The sequence below is a fragment of the Sceloporus occidentalis genome, unplaced genomic scaffold (genome assembly GCF_023333645.1).
Source record: "Sceloporus occidentalis isolate IW3139 unplaced genomic scaffold, rSceOcc1.0.p SCAF_3, whole genome shotgun sequence".
Classification (NCBI taxonomy): Eukaryota; Metazoa; Chordata; class Lepidosauria; order Squamata; family Phrynosomatidae; genus Sceloporus; species Sceloporus occidentalis.
The window spans coordinates 188,314,108-188,329,505 of NW_028316983.1; the positions used below are offsets into that span (position 1 = coordinate 188,314,108).

The window sequence follows — 15,398 nt, forward strand, 5'->3', positions numbered from 1 at the left end:
GGACCAGGATGTGTTGGTCCTGCTCTTTGGCATCTGGTTGACCATTGTGCAGACTAAAGGGTGGACTAGATAGGACTTTGGTTAGATCCAGCATAAAATTTCTTCTGTTCTTAATTCAGAAAAATAAAATCCTTTTGAGTAAAACTGCTACTAGCATGTCACATATCCATTAATACAACAATATGAAAAATAGCAGCTGTAAAAGTTTTGTGAGACCTGATACAGCAAGTAATAAAAATAAATGTTTTGTACAGTAAATGTGAAAATAATGAATTTTGGGAGAAAATGTACCCAGTTCAGCTGTATTCTTCAACTAATACATTATCTTTTGTAAGATGATTCAACTATTTTGCCCATGCATTGATGATCTATCTCCACAACCCCAGACATGATTTGTGTTGGCATGCAGACTCCTTAGCAGATTATAATTTCTTTCTCTCCCTTGCATGTAGATGTCTGACTCCACGCTACATGCATTTACATTCTCATCCTCAATGTTAGGAGAAGAGATACAGCTTCATTTTATAATCCCCAAATCCAAAGAGAGCTATTTTGTCTTCAGCAAGCAGGGCAAGCATTTGGAAAGTATGCGTCTTCCTCTTGTCTCTGATAAGGTGGGTGAAATCTGTTTTAGTTGTATCAAACAAACCTTCTTGTGCCATACTTTTTCAGTGCATATTAACCTTGAAAAAAGTAAACAAATAGATAATACTTCAAAAAGGTTTATCTGGGAGACTTATATCAACAAGTAAGCCTTGAGTTATCATAGTCCATGACTTTTATCAGAAAAGTGGTGACACTGATTTCACTGCAAGGCTGAATTCCACGGGTTGGATAGCACAATTCGAGCAAGGTTGAATGGGACTTGTATCCATCCCCTGAAGAACCAGGTGTGTAGTTTTAGGTTATTTTAAAATTGGCATAATTTATAAAGAGGAAAGAGACATTTATTTGCACACCTGTCTGAAGAACCCATGCCTTACCACAGTTATCCATGTATTAGTTATAGCTAGCCTGAACTAATGTAATGCACTTTAAATGGGGCTATGCTTGACAATAGTTCAGAAACTTCAGCTGGTATAGAATGTAGATGCTCCAGTTGTTTGTGCAGGCCAGCCTGCTGAGACATATAACCAGTGTACACCTGGACCCAATTCAGATTGCTGGTAATTACTTCTAAAGCCATAAATAGACTGGGGCAAGTTATGTAAGAAACCTCATCCATACAAGCCTATCTTAATGCCTATACAAGGCATTAAGGCTCTGAGCCCCATTTTCTGTTTTACCAATTAGATTTGTTAGGCTGGTAGGCACAAAAGTGGTTCTACCACTACAGACAACTCTGCTGTGAGAAACCAATCTAACCCCTTTCCTGTTATGTTTTAAAACAGGTTTTTAAGATCTGGGTTTTTTATATCTACCTTTATTTATTATTTTTAAATTTTGTTCAGACTTTTAAAATTGATTTTTTTATAAAACTTAACTGCTTTTATTGTCTGGGTTTTAGAATCTTTGAATTTCAATTTTGGATTGTTTTTAAAAGTTTAATTTCAAATATTTCATTTTTATTATGTTACTTTGCAAATCACCTCAAGAGTTCACTAGAGACTTTAAATTCAGTGTACACATTTTTAAAAATACAGTTGACCATTAATGTGGATTAAGCATTCACAGATTTGATTATCTGCAGATTACTGTATTTGCTGTTGCCTCTACTATACCACATTTGATAGGGACTTCAATAATACCAGTGTCACTGGAAGTAAATCAAACTGGTTGGGTGGGTGGGCCTGGCCACACACAAGTTCTTTTGCTCTCTCATTCACATGCATGGGGAACAAAAGGGGATGGGATGAGATGGGGGAACACAGTGAGGGGTGCACATGCATTCTCTTGCTCACTTGCATGGATGGACAGGGAAGGGGATGAGACAGTGAGTGAGCAAGGGAGGAAGCACGCATGTGGCCAGCCCCATCTGTTCACCTCTAACCCCCATGAAAGTTGAGGGCCAACTGTAAATCATAAATAGATAACTGAATCTCCACATAGTTGAAATCACAATCATTATACGCTAGAGGAGATGTTCATATGATTCTGTTTCTTCTCACTGTGATGATTTTTTTCAGGAGGGGGCTTGTTATTCCTGGAATTTCTCTGCTTCAATATACAGTCAGCCCTCCTTATCCATGGATTTCCTATCTACGGATTCAAGCATCCATGGCTTGAAATTACTTTAAATATATATAAATTCCAATAGGCAAACCTTGATTTTGCCATTTTATATAAAGACACCATTTTACTCTGCCATTGTATTTAAGAGGGATCGATCATCCACAGATTTTGGTATCCACGGGGTGGTCCTGGAACCAAACCTCAGCAGATATCAAGGGCCCACTGTATATGTGCACACTCTTTTTTTTCTCATTATCCTAATTCATATTCCTGCCACTGAAGTCACATTCCTAATTTTCCAAGTCATAATTTGGAAAACCAAATTCATGAGCTCACACACATTTCCAGTCATTCTGTTTGCATTCTGTTCTCCATTTTCTAGATTTAAAACCATCAGGAAATCTATGGTTAGGACTAAAAAGGTTTAGTACCACACTATTCACACTTTACTTTGATTACGTACAGTTTTAATGTTTGCATGAATATTGCATGATTGCATACAATATACGATTATGGTTTGAAAACAATTCTTGTTAATGCTAATCATAGTTTGCCTAATTTGGTTATCGTGGCAAACTAGACAGGACACGGAAGAAGAAACTGATGCTGTAATTGTTCTTCTGTTCTTCAGAACAACAAAGTATAAATAAAAGCAGAGTTTGGGAAATTGTTTTTAAGAAGCCATCTAAAACTGAGCAATATGCTAAAGCCATCTGTAATTAAGCAATAGCAGGATAATGATCTGCAACTCAAATTTTGTGTGTGCAAATTCTCTAATAGGTTTAGCAGACTTATAGCTGAAGACATGCAGATAACAAAGCATCTGACGTGTATAGGAGGAAGATGTTTGTACATCTGTCCTTAAAAACAAGGAGAAATAACTGTATTTTCACGTGGTTATGATATTTTTACAGTACCCAGAAATGTAAAATGTAGTATATCAATACTTCAGGACACAACAAGAATGGAAAGAGATTGAAACTGGAGAGGAGGGGTAGAAAATGTACCTAAAGTAGTGAATTCAGGGCAAGGATATTTTTTACTAGCAGCAAGCAATAACTTTCTATGCTTATAAGGACATGACATGTATACTTTTCTTGTAAATAAAACTTAAACTATGGGATCTGATCTACACAAGAAACAGAGGTGTATGTAGAGGGCTTTCTACAATGGAATACCACTGTTGCTGTCACATCAGGCAATTTGGTTAGCTGGCATGTTTCTACATCTTAGTTGTAGCTATATGGTGGAATAGTCTCTATGTTAGACTAAAAATCTTAATATCTTGAACAGTGTGTAATAGCCAGCATTAGAGGGGTTGCTTTGTTCGTCTGCTGCAGTAAAAACAACCAAGAATCCTAAGGCATCCTGAAGGGCAATACATTTATCACAACAGGAGTTTTGATGGACAAGTACATTTGTCTCTCCTTATCCACAGATTCCAGTAAACAAAATTCCAATAAGCAAACCTTTATTTTGGCATTTTATTTAAGGGACACCATTTTACTATGCCAATGTATTTAATGAAACTTGAGCATCCACAGATTTTGGTATCCATGGTGGGGTGCTGGAACCAAACCCTAGTGGATACCAATGGCCCACTGTATATGTTGTTAACTGTCCTCGTATCAACTCTGACTCATGGCAACCCTGTGGGTGAGACATCTCCAAGATCACCTGTCTTCCACTGCGCTGCTTAGTTCCTGCAAATTCATTTCTGTCATCTCCCTGATTGAATCCATCCATCTGGCATGCAGACTTCCTCTCTTTCTACTACTATTTCCTTTTCTAGCATTCTAGTCTTTTCTTGTGGCCAAAGTATGACAGTCTCAATTTGATCATCTTGGCTTCAAAGGAGATTTCATGATTGATCTGTTCAAGGAGCTATTCATTTGTCTTTTTGGCTACCCATGGTATCCTCAGCACTCTTTTCCAGCACCACATCTCACATGAGTTGATTTTCTTTCTGTCCACTTTCTTCACTGTCCAGCTTTCACATCCATATATGGTGACGGGGAATACAGTGACTTGGACATTTCTAACTTTAGTATTAATTTGTATATCTTTACATTTTAGGATCTTGTCTAGGGCTTTCATGGCTGCCCTTTTCATTCCTAGTATATACAGTAATCATTATTAGGGTTCTGGGTAGGGTTGTAGATTGTGAGATCAGAGACAAATTAAGTTCAAAAACTCCTGAAAGTGACAATCAATTATGTTATTAACACTTGTGATTCATAAAACTGTTACAGATAGCACACAAAGGGATCTTGTAGAACCTTTGAGACTAGAAGAAGAAAGAAGTTGATAGCATGAGCTTTCGTAGACTTGAGCTATTTCCTCAGATCCATGTTTGGAGTGGGGATTTTCCACTGTACTTACTCTGACATTGTGCTTGAATTTAGAATAAAATACAAGTGGGAATGAAACGACATTCGTCTCCTAACTGTACATAATACCCCCACCCCCACACCAAAAGCTTGGAGAAATGGGCAGATTTTACCCAGTCTTAACAGCTTTCTATTCCAGGTAGGAGACCCATACACGTTTCCTGGGTTTCCTGGAAAACAGAACACAGTTTCCTCGACACTTATGGGAAAATGAGTTGACAGGTGAGAACAGAGAAGAATTCTGTTTTGGCAGAGATGTCTGTCGTTTTTGCTTTCATGTACTGAGGTACTCATGACCCCTACAGGATAGATTCATGTGTTACATCAGAGGCAAAACTGGAGCTGATTCATGTTCATAACACAGAATTTTGATGGCCACCAACCACGATGGCTGCTAAACTCCCACCTCTCCTATCTCCAGCTTTCCTTTCCTATCTGCTAAATAAGTCAGCTAAATACTGCATTCCTCATCTTCTGAGATGCTGTAACTATACTATTGTACCTAGGAATGGAACAGCACTTGGAACAGTAACGGGGATATGATCTTGTCTCCTGTCCCACTTTCTACCCAAAGACCATTCAGAACCAATGCCAAGAAACAACATCCCTCCAACATGGCACTGAGGCACTCAAAGAACAGGAAAGGTGTAAAGAACATGAATGAACCTCTGACCTATTAATTCATCTGCAATTAGGTCCAACAACTTTGAGCAGAACTACTAACAGCCAGGGCTGCTGCACTTTTAGCCATAGATCTAACATGTCTGTAGAATCAAATAATATAGAAACCATGGTGAGCAAATTCCCATAACTCATATTATTATTATTATTATTATTATTATTATTATTATTATTATTAACCTTTATTTATAAAGCGCTGTAAATTTACACAGCGCTGTACATACAATCTTTTTAATTGGACGGTTCCCTGCCCTCAGGCTTACAATCTAAAAAGACACGACACAGAAGGAGAAGGGAGTGGTGGTGGGGAAGGGGCCTGTCTAGTAAGATAATACATATAAAATACATAGCAATACGGGAAATGATTCAATAAAACAGACAACAAAAGAACATCAAATAGCAAGTGACAATTATGCAATGCCTGGGAATGCTTCTCTGAACAGGATGGTCTTCAGCTCCATTTTGAAGCTGGTTAAGGAAGTGATGGCTCTTTCTCGTGGGGGAAGAAGGTTCCAGGAGTGAGGGGCAGCAAGTGAAAAGGGGCGAATCCGAGATGGGGCAGAGGAAATACTGGGCTGGGACAGCAGACCTTGACTACCAGAACGGAGGGCCCTAGTGGGAAGGTGAGGGGAAATAAGGTCTGATAAGTAGGGAGGGGCCAGCCCATGGAGGGCTTTAAATGTGGACAGCAGGAGCTTATACTGAATGCGGAAAGGGAGTGGGAGCCAGTGAAGGGATGCCAACACAGGAGAGATGTGGTCAGAGCGGTGGGTGGATGTGATAATGCGTGCAGCTGAATGCTGGACAGAAATTAAAGGATGGAGGTGAGAGAGAGGAAGCCCAACCAGGAGGATGTTGCAGTAATCGAGTCGTGAGACCACTAGGGCATGAACCAGGATCTTGGCAGTAGAGGCGGAGAGATATGGTCGCATTTTGGCAATATTGTATAAAAAGAATCTACAAGCCTTGGCTGTGGTCTGGATCTGAGGGATACATGACAGAGAAGAATCAAAGATAAAACCAAGACTGTGGGCTTGCTGGACTGGTTGAATAGAAATGTTGTCCACAGAGACAGAAAAGGAGTGTTGAAGGGTGGGCTTAGGAGGAAAGACAAGAAGCTCCGTCTTGGACATGTTGAGCTTTAAACGCCGATGGCGCATCCACTGTGAGACAGCTGTGAGACATGATGAAACTTGCTGTTCAGGCCTTGGAGAAAGGTCGGGGGTGGAAAGATACAACTGGGTGTCATCGGCATACAGATGGTAGGAAAAACCAAAAGAGCTAATGAGTTTACCTAAGGACAGTGTGTAGAGAGAAAACAGAAGGGGACCCAGAACAGAGCCCTGGGGAAGCTCAAGATTATACAATAGAGGAGCTGTATGAGTCATTTCCAAATTTTAAGACAAGAGCAAAAACAGAAATCACAGGTTAAACCTGAAAACAAGGAAACAAGTAAAACGATTGTCCTCTTGGTAAATTGGTTTGCTTAATGATCCCTGTCCCTGCACCGCACTCTTCAAATTATTGAGTGGACTCATTGTCTCTTGGAACCCAGATCACAGAATCTGAACAACACCATGGATGTGGTTGTAATACAAGGAAAATACAGACAGAGAGCCTTGAACAAAATGAAAGGAACCGCTAGAGAATTTTATTGAACTGGACAAAATAACAAGATTCACAAAGCAACATCCACTACCATTCGGCTTCAGAGGGAGAGAGGCAGGCCAGCTCCATCAGGCCTAGTCCATAGTAAGACGAAGAGCAGCCCATATGCCATGGTCATGGCCCCAGAGGGAGAGATGAACCAATGAACCTGATCCCTTTCCCACCAGCATTCCCTTATCCTTTTGTGTCATGTCTTTTTAGATTGTAAGCCTGAGGGCAGGGAACTGTCCAATTTTTTAAAAAAAAAATTTTTTTAAGCAAGCCACTCTTGAGAACTTTTGTGACTGAAGAGCAGGGTATAACTACTCTAAATAAATAAATAAACAAATGCTTAAAGTACTATCTCCCACAGAGGATTGGCACTCTTCAAATTAAATTTTATATTCTTCCCATTAAAGAAACTACTTCAATTAATCAGGGATGACACTTGGTTTTATTACTAGGCGTGGGATGAAGTATGTAATTAATTAAGTGTGTAATTAAGCAGCCACATTTCCTGCCTTCAAGTGACTGAACTGCAAACAAAATGTTTAATACCTTTCTGGATACAGCTTTTCAAGATGGTAATCCTAAACCAAACCCTTAGCCCTTTACCGTGTCTCATTTGCCCATTTCTCATTGATTTCCCATTTTTTTCTACTCTGAAAAGGTTACTAAAGGAGCTACCACATTAAGCTAAACATGAGTCAATAGTGCGATGTGGCAGGGAAGAAAGGCCAGTGCAGTTTTAGATACTATAAATAAAAGTAAAATGTCCAGATTAAGGGGAACAGTATTACCATTCTATTTCTTTTTATCAGACCTCATCTGGAGTGCTTTGTCCAGTTCTTGGCACCATAGTTTAACAATAATATGGACTAGCTAGAATGTATCCACAGGAAGGTGACCAAGATGGGCAAAGGTCTGGAATCAAACCTTGTGAGGAGTGATTGAGGGAGATAGGTATAAATAGTCTAGAGAAGAGAAGATTGAAAGCAGATATTATAGCTATTTTTAAATATATGAAAGGCTGCCATATGTAAGATGGAAACATTTCTTTTCTGTTAGTCCAGAGAATAGGACTTGAATCAAATTACAAGAAAGGAAATTCCATCTAAACCTTAGGACAAACTTCCAGACAATAAAAAAATTAGTTAGATTGTATAAGAAGTTAGTAGATTTTCCTTCATTGGAAGTTTTACAATAGAAGCTGAAAGCCTAACAGTCAGGGATGCTTTAGCTGTAGATTCCCACACTGACAAAGGAATGGATACATTGACTTGATGTTTCTCTTCTAACTGTACAGATCTGTGGCAAATCCATTAAGCACAAAGAATGGAAAGGGAAGGACACATTTCACATGCAGGATCTGTTCCATAGAAGGGTGCTGATCATGCATGAAATAATAATGGCCATGAAACTGAAGGGCTGGGCATAGATGGATGGCAGAGATAAACTGTAGATAAGAACATTTTCCAATTCACTGCTGTATACATGGGGTTCTTGATCTGTAATCACATAGCAAGAACTCTGTACCAGTATACCTCAGTTATGTATTCCTGGGCTTTATTTCTTTTAACAGGATTTTTTTATAATAGAGGTAGAAATAAAACAATTGTTGTTAACTGCTGTCAGGTCAACTTTAACTAATGATACCCCCATGATTGAGAGACTTCTAAACAGCCCTGATCAGGTCTTGCAGTGGCTTCCTTGATTGAGTCTGTCCCTCTGGAATGTAGTCTTCCTCTTTTCCTGTGTGTATGTTAACTGTCTTCAAGTCAGTCTTAGTTTATGGCATTCCTATGAGTGGTACACCCCAAAATGCCCTCTCCTCAACAGTTCTGTTTAGGTCTTGCAGACTCAAGGCCATGAATTCCTTTATTGAGTCTATCTACCTGTAAGATAGTCTTCCCCCTTTCCTATTGCCTTCTATTTTACCTACCATTATTGTCCTTTCTAGTGAGTCATGCCATCTCATGATGTGTTCAAAAGTCTGACAGCCTCAGTCTAGTCATCCTGGCCTTCAGGGGAAGTTCAGGCTTGATTTGTTTTAGGACCCATTTATTTATTCTTTTGGCAGTCCATGGTATCCGTAAAAAGCTTCTCCAGTGCCACAACTCAAATGAGTTGATCTTCCTCATATCAGCTTTCTTTACCTCCCAGCTCTCACATTCATACATAGTGATGTGAAGTACAATAACATGGACAGTCCTAACATTAGTGTTCAGTGAGATGTCTTTGCATATGAAGATCTTGTCTAGTTCTTTCATAGCTGTTCTCCCAAGTCCTAGTCTTCTGATTTCCTGACTGCAATCTCCATTCTGATTAATGACTGACCCAAGATATTGAAAATTTGTAAATATTTCAATGTATTTTCCTACACTACAAAAAGGAGCAGTTTGGCATATTCCAACAAACCTTTTATTCAAAAGTTTTAATATGCACATGTGATATGAAACAACCAGGTCAACCTAGCCTTGCATAAGCAAACAAAGGCATTTTCAGTCTTCTAGAGAGCATTTGAAAGCTTCTTCCAACATGCATCCTGGGAAGATTTATTTTCTTTCAACATCCTCCACTTTTCTTATGATTTCCATTTTGATGGCAAAACATATAGAACTATGCTTTCGGACATGCCAAGGTACTCTGCTTTCTAATTTTCTTTCATTTTGCTCTTCACACATGCTCAGTTAGTCATTTTAGTGGCACCAGTTTATCTTGTCTGCTGTATGTACAGTAAGTACACAAAGCTACAATAGGATCACTTAGAGGAGAATCCCATTCTTTCCTAGCTTTATTGCATTGTTTACTGCGGATATGCTACTGCAACCTAACACTGAAAGTCTGTCTTTCCCCAGCTCTTGCTCATAATCCTCCTAATGTCAAATGCTGTAAAAACCTGTACAGAAGACAAGAAAAGTGGGACTGGGCTGGGCTGAGATCCTGTAAAAAATAAGTTTCTTTGTCAGGCTTTGTTACCTGAGGTATGCCTGTATTAAGCTCTTTGACAGCACTTGGTGTCTCAAAATTGATGTCTAGTTACTTGAGAAGTTATAAGAGACAATCATGGTCATGGCAGCTTTCCTAATTCCTAATGGAAAATTATTTGGGCATCTGCACCTTTTAGCTGCATCTTGGAACAAATCCATGAGAATGCAGTCAGTCATTTATTGTATTCGACCAAAATCCAATATATATCCAGTAAAATAATACCTATATGTACCTACATACAAAAGGTCAAATGAGTATGTTCCTTGCACAGTCTATAGCAATAGTTTTCAGATAAGTAACATACTTTTGCAGCCTTAGTAAATAAGGTTGTGACATGGGGGTCATGGTCTGAATAGTAACCAGCATGTTTTTACATACGAGCTGTCACCCTGTGATGAACCCAAATCTGTCCTAGGAATCTCTTCCTCAAGTTTTGATAGAACTGGCAATAAAGTGTGAAATATCCTCCCACACCACAAATGCAGAGCATGACATTTCTTGGGATGTTTCTATATCTGCCATCCCAAAATAACATTGATATAGTTTGAAAACAGAATCCTATAAATGCAATTCTTAGAGGGGTAAAGGTAAGCATTTGTAAGTACTGAACTTCTACCTGCTTGGTTTTCAACAAATGATACCAATGGGGAAGGTTCGGAGATTTTAATAAAACTAAATCCTGGTTGTTTTTTGTGGGTTTTTCGGGCTACGAGGCCATATTCTAGCCTTTGACTTCACATAAATTCTGATTATTCTCCAGGTTGTAAATCCACATCTCTCAGCTTGTTTTTAACTCTAGATACAATAAAAAGTATCTGTTGAAAGGATTTTAGGGAGTTTTAAGATAACTTAATCATACAAATGCATTTAAAAATCTACACTTCTGGCATCTCTACACAGCTAAAATCTTACGGATGACCAAGACATACTTCCCTTAATGATGTTGAGGGTGCTGGCAACATGGCGTTCCACAATTCACTAGTTTTGTGTGCCTTCGAGACATTTCTGACTTATAGAGAATGTATCATGAGGTTTTCTTGGCAAAGTTTGTTCAGAGGAGCTTTACCTTTGTCTGAGACTGAGAGCATGTGATTTGCCCAAGGTCACCCAGCAGGTTTCCATGGTTGAGTGGGGATTTGAACCCTGCTCTCCTATAGGAGACCAAAAGACTTTGCTCCCACTGACCTCACAACATCCTGTCTGGATGATGCAGGCAATTAGCCCCAGGCTGGGATCTGGGAGACCACACATGGATCTAGTCTGATCGTGGCCCAGAGGGGCTTTAACATGGTCTCAAAGGTCTGGCTGTTTGCTGCACTGTTTCTAGGAAATTCTGTAGTGATGGGCAGTGGACCAGACAGCCATGCCCCCCGTTCATGCCTCACTGTCACATCTGTTGAAAAGACTCTTGTTGAGACTTTTGGCAACAGATGGGGGGGATGTCATGTGGGTATAACCAGGGGCTCCATTTCTACCCTGACAGGCTGCAACAGGATTTGTCTCAGCAGATGCAATGGTGAGGCAAGTACTGGGTGCACTGTGGTAGTGGGTCCATGGTGCAGCAGCAAGTGGGTGCATAAACACCCACCAATAGCCTGGGGACTAACCCAGGGCAGGATAGCACAGGTTTGAACTGTCCTATCCTAGACGTCTGTTTAGGGCCCTTGTGTCCTAGTCCAACGCTCAGACCACTACACCATAGTGGCTTAATTTACTAGACTGTCCCTATAGTTCAAATTTCTGGAAGAAAGGTACCAATATTCTCACCTCAGTGACAGTACAACTAATTAGTAATTGTGTATTATTATATTATCAGTATTTACAGAAGACAGTGAAAGCTTACTCTGTAAAAACTTGACATCCATAGTGTTTGCAGTAGCCTGCTTTGGAACCCCAACAGTTATGAGCTGCATCTGCCCTGCAGAAATAATGCAATTTGACACTGGTTTGTTTCTGCATTGCAGTTGCAGTCCTGGTTGTGGAAGAACAGGACTTTAAACCTGACAGAGTTCTAGCCTTTGGAGTTATAAAGAAAGGAATATCCATCTCATAAATTTGCCCAAACTCAAAATAATTTGAATAATCCACTGGGTACCGTAAATCTTGTATTTATGGTAAAATGCAGAGTATCGTGTGCAGCACTGTATATTATGTAATACTTTGTTTTTGCAGTTCTTGTACTGTTTTTATTACATGCACTAGTTATAAAATATTAAACACACACATGCACATAAGAAATATTCATTTGGCTTGTCCTTCCAACAGAATGTGAATGCAGTAAAGAGTCCTATTTTCACTCCTTCAAGTGGGCGTCATGAGCATGGCCTCTTGAATCTTTATCATGCTATGGAAGGCATCAACCACCTCCATCTTCTTGTGGTCAAAGAATATGAAATGCCACTTTACCGCAAGTACTGGCCCAACCATATCATGCTGGTTTTGCCAGGCATGTTCAACAATGCTGGAGTTGGTGAGTAATTCAAGATGAGTGACCAGAATGCCAGAATTTTACTTTTATTTCCAAAGCCATGAAGGAGAGAAGAAAAATAAGCATTTCAATAAACTCATCTCTCACTTATTTGGCCATAAAACAGACTGAGCCTAAACATATCAGTTGTTGATGTAAAATATTGTTAAATAGAAGAGGGAGATTAATTTTAAAATTAATTTTAATACAAACAATCTACTTCACAATCCACATGAAAACATTCAAAGAAAAAGGAAAAAATGGAAAAGAAGGTAAAAATAAGATATACACATATACGAATGCACATACAATACGACCCCCATAACCACAGACTCAGTATTCATTGTTTCACACCCATGCCTGAAAAAATACATTTTCTCTAGGCATTTCTAGATCCTCCAGTGTCATTCTATGGTCAACTTCCAAGCCAAGCATACCATAGAATCATGCTGGAAGACCTAGAAATGCTTAGAGAACTGTTCTCTCCAAGCATTTCTTGGTCCTGTTGTGTGATTCTATGGTATGCTTGAGTCAGAGGTCATTCACCTCACTGAAAATAATATGGTTCTTTATTATCCAAACTTCCAGGTATCCATGGGTGAATGTGTATGTGGAAATGTAAGCCCTGTGGATATGGGAGTCGTACTATATATGTATATGTGTGCATACGAAACTAAAATTAAAGCTAAATTAGGATTAAAACACAGTTTGAGTGTATGTGTCTTCAAGTTGTCTGTTGACTTATGTGACCCCATTAATTGTAGGGTTTTCTTAGACAAGAAATACTCAGAGGTGGTTTTGCCAATTCCTCCTTCTTAAATATAGTCTACAGCACCTGTTTTTTGTTGCCAGTCTTCCATCTAAGTGCTGACACTATTTAGCTTCAAAGAACAGACAGGATCTGGTGCTTTTCAGGTGTTTAGGCAGAGAGAAAGAGAAATGTTAATTGTTATTACTTTGTGTTAACTCAAAACTAACCTAGGAAAATAAAAAAAAATAATACCCTAAACACTAACTAAATAAAACTAGAACACAAAAGGGCTCTGATCCCCCATTCCAAATTGTAATGAAAGATTGAAAGGAAATTTTTATTGTACTACCATTAGATGTTCAGCTAAATAAACTTACTAAGGTCACTAATAACCACAACCACAAATTATTTACATCTTATTGCTCAAAAAGTCCAGAAATGGTTTCCAATCTATCACAAAATTGTCAATTGGTTTATCTTTTAAAACCTATGTTAATTTGGCAATCTGAGCTAATGCCACAACCTTAACAATCCATTATTATTATTATTATTATTATTATTATTATTATTATTATATTTATTTATATCCTGCCTCTTCCATTTTGGGGATCAAGGCAGGTAACAGCAAAGTTTATACAATATACAACAATAAAAATAACAAGCCCCACAAGACCTCGGCCCAACCCTCCCTCCCAAGTATAAAATTAAACAATAAAACATGATTGAAAAATACACAACAATACATCAAAATTAATAAACAAACCACGAATAAGAAAAATAATAAAAGGAGGGGGATTCAATTGGGTCTGGACATTATCAGTCGGGGATAATGTTGTCGGTACTTTGGTCTGTTTCTATGTTTGAGAAAACAATATTCTTGCCACTGTTACTACATACAGTATCTAAGAGGTAATCCATATTTACTATCCCACTTTTAGTCCACAATAGCCAACAAAAACATTCCTGGTGTCATTGCAAACTGTACCTTTAAAATGATTTGAATTGACATATAGATTTTAGACCAATACCTTTTACTTTCTTACACGTCTACCACATATGAAAAAGTACCATCCTTGACAATCCCAACATTGATTTGAAACATTCTTAGACATTTCCGGCACCTTATTTCAAGATAAATACCATCTGTACATCATTTTATACATATTTTGTTGTCCTTGGTCCACATTTTTTCCATACTACATTGGAACATTGTGCCCAAAATTTTGAGCCTACTTGCTCACATACTTTTTTCACTGGTTCAGGTTCCTTCTTTAATTTCAAAGGATATTTATAGGGTTTTTAAATTACATGTTCATGATCACAATGCTGAATAAAATTCATTTTCTCCAACCTCCATGGCTGGATCTCTCATATCTTGGTTAAATCTCTTTGCTATAGATAAACCAATTTAGTGATTTGTCTTTTTTTAAGGAGCATCTCTTTTGGCTCAAGTTCTCAAATGTCTTGATGCAAATACAAAAGGTCAACATAAAATAACCAACATTGCTTTTAATCCATTCTTTCCTGAAAAAAGCTTCTTGTGATGCAGTAGCTAATATTATATTGGGGAAATGCCTATATTTATAACAAACCCACAAAAGAGCCTTTCTAGTATTAAAAATCAGCATGAATCTTAAGTTTATGATACTAAAGATAGGCATGCCACCCAAATCTTAACTCATGAACTTCAAGTTCCAAAGGTCCTTTAACCACACAAAACAACATGTCTTGTAGTACAGTCTACTCTTGGGAAGACCCGGATCACCCATTTCTTTAGCCTTATACAATGTTTTAAATTTTATTCTAGGTTTCTTTTCCTGCCAGATGAATCTGGAAATTTCCTTCTGCCAATTCACTAAGGGTATTCCATTTCTTAAAATGGGGATCATTTTTAAATGATCCCCATTTTAAATTGAAAATGAAAATGAAAATGGGGATCATTTGAAATTTTTTTAAAAAAGTTTGGCAAGACATTTGCCTTTATTGCTGCAGTTATTAACATTGGGATAGATTTAATTTTCCCCATTTTTCTAAGTCTCTTGATTTAATAATAATAATAATAATAATAATAATAATAATAAATTTATATACCACTATTCCTGTGTAGATTATAGCGGTTTCCAACAAAAAATTGCAACAAAAACAATTATAAACAACATATCCCCAACAATGTGCAAACCAACCACCCATAGCAATTAAAAACTATACAACATCTAAAACCAATTATCTACAAAACATTAAAACCATAACAAATAGCTGGATTGAACAGTATACATCATCAAGGGGAGATAAAAGATAA

At 38.1% G+C, this 15,398-nt stretch overlaps 1 protein-coding gene across 1 annotated transcript in view; it reads left to right on the plus strand.

Moving 5' to 3' along the window:
• GREB1L (GREB1 like retinoic acid receptor coactivator) overlaps nt 1–15,398 on the plus strand; it is a 223,387-nt gene that overhangs the window by 192,035 nt on the left and 15,954 nt on the right. Inside the window, exons 26-27 of the mRNA XM_089517153.1 lie at nt 453–614; nt 12,147–12,351. Coding sequence (XP_089373279.1) covers nt 453–614; nt 12,147–12,351 — 367 coding nt within the window. The remainder of the gene's footprint in view (nt 1–452; nt 615–12,146; nt 12,352–15,398) is intronic.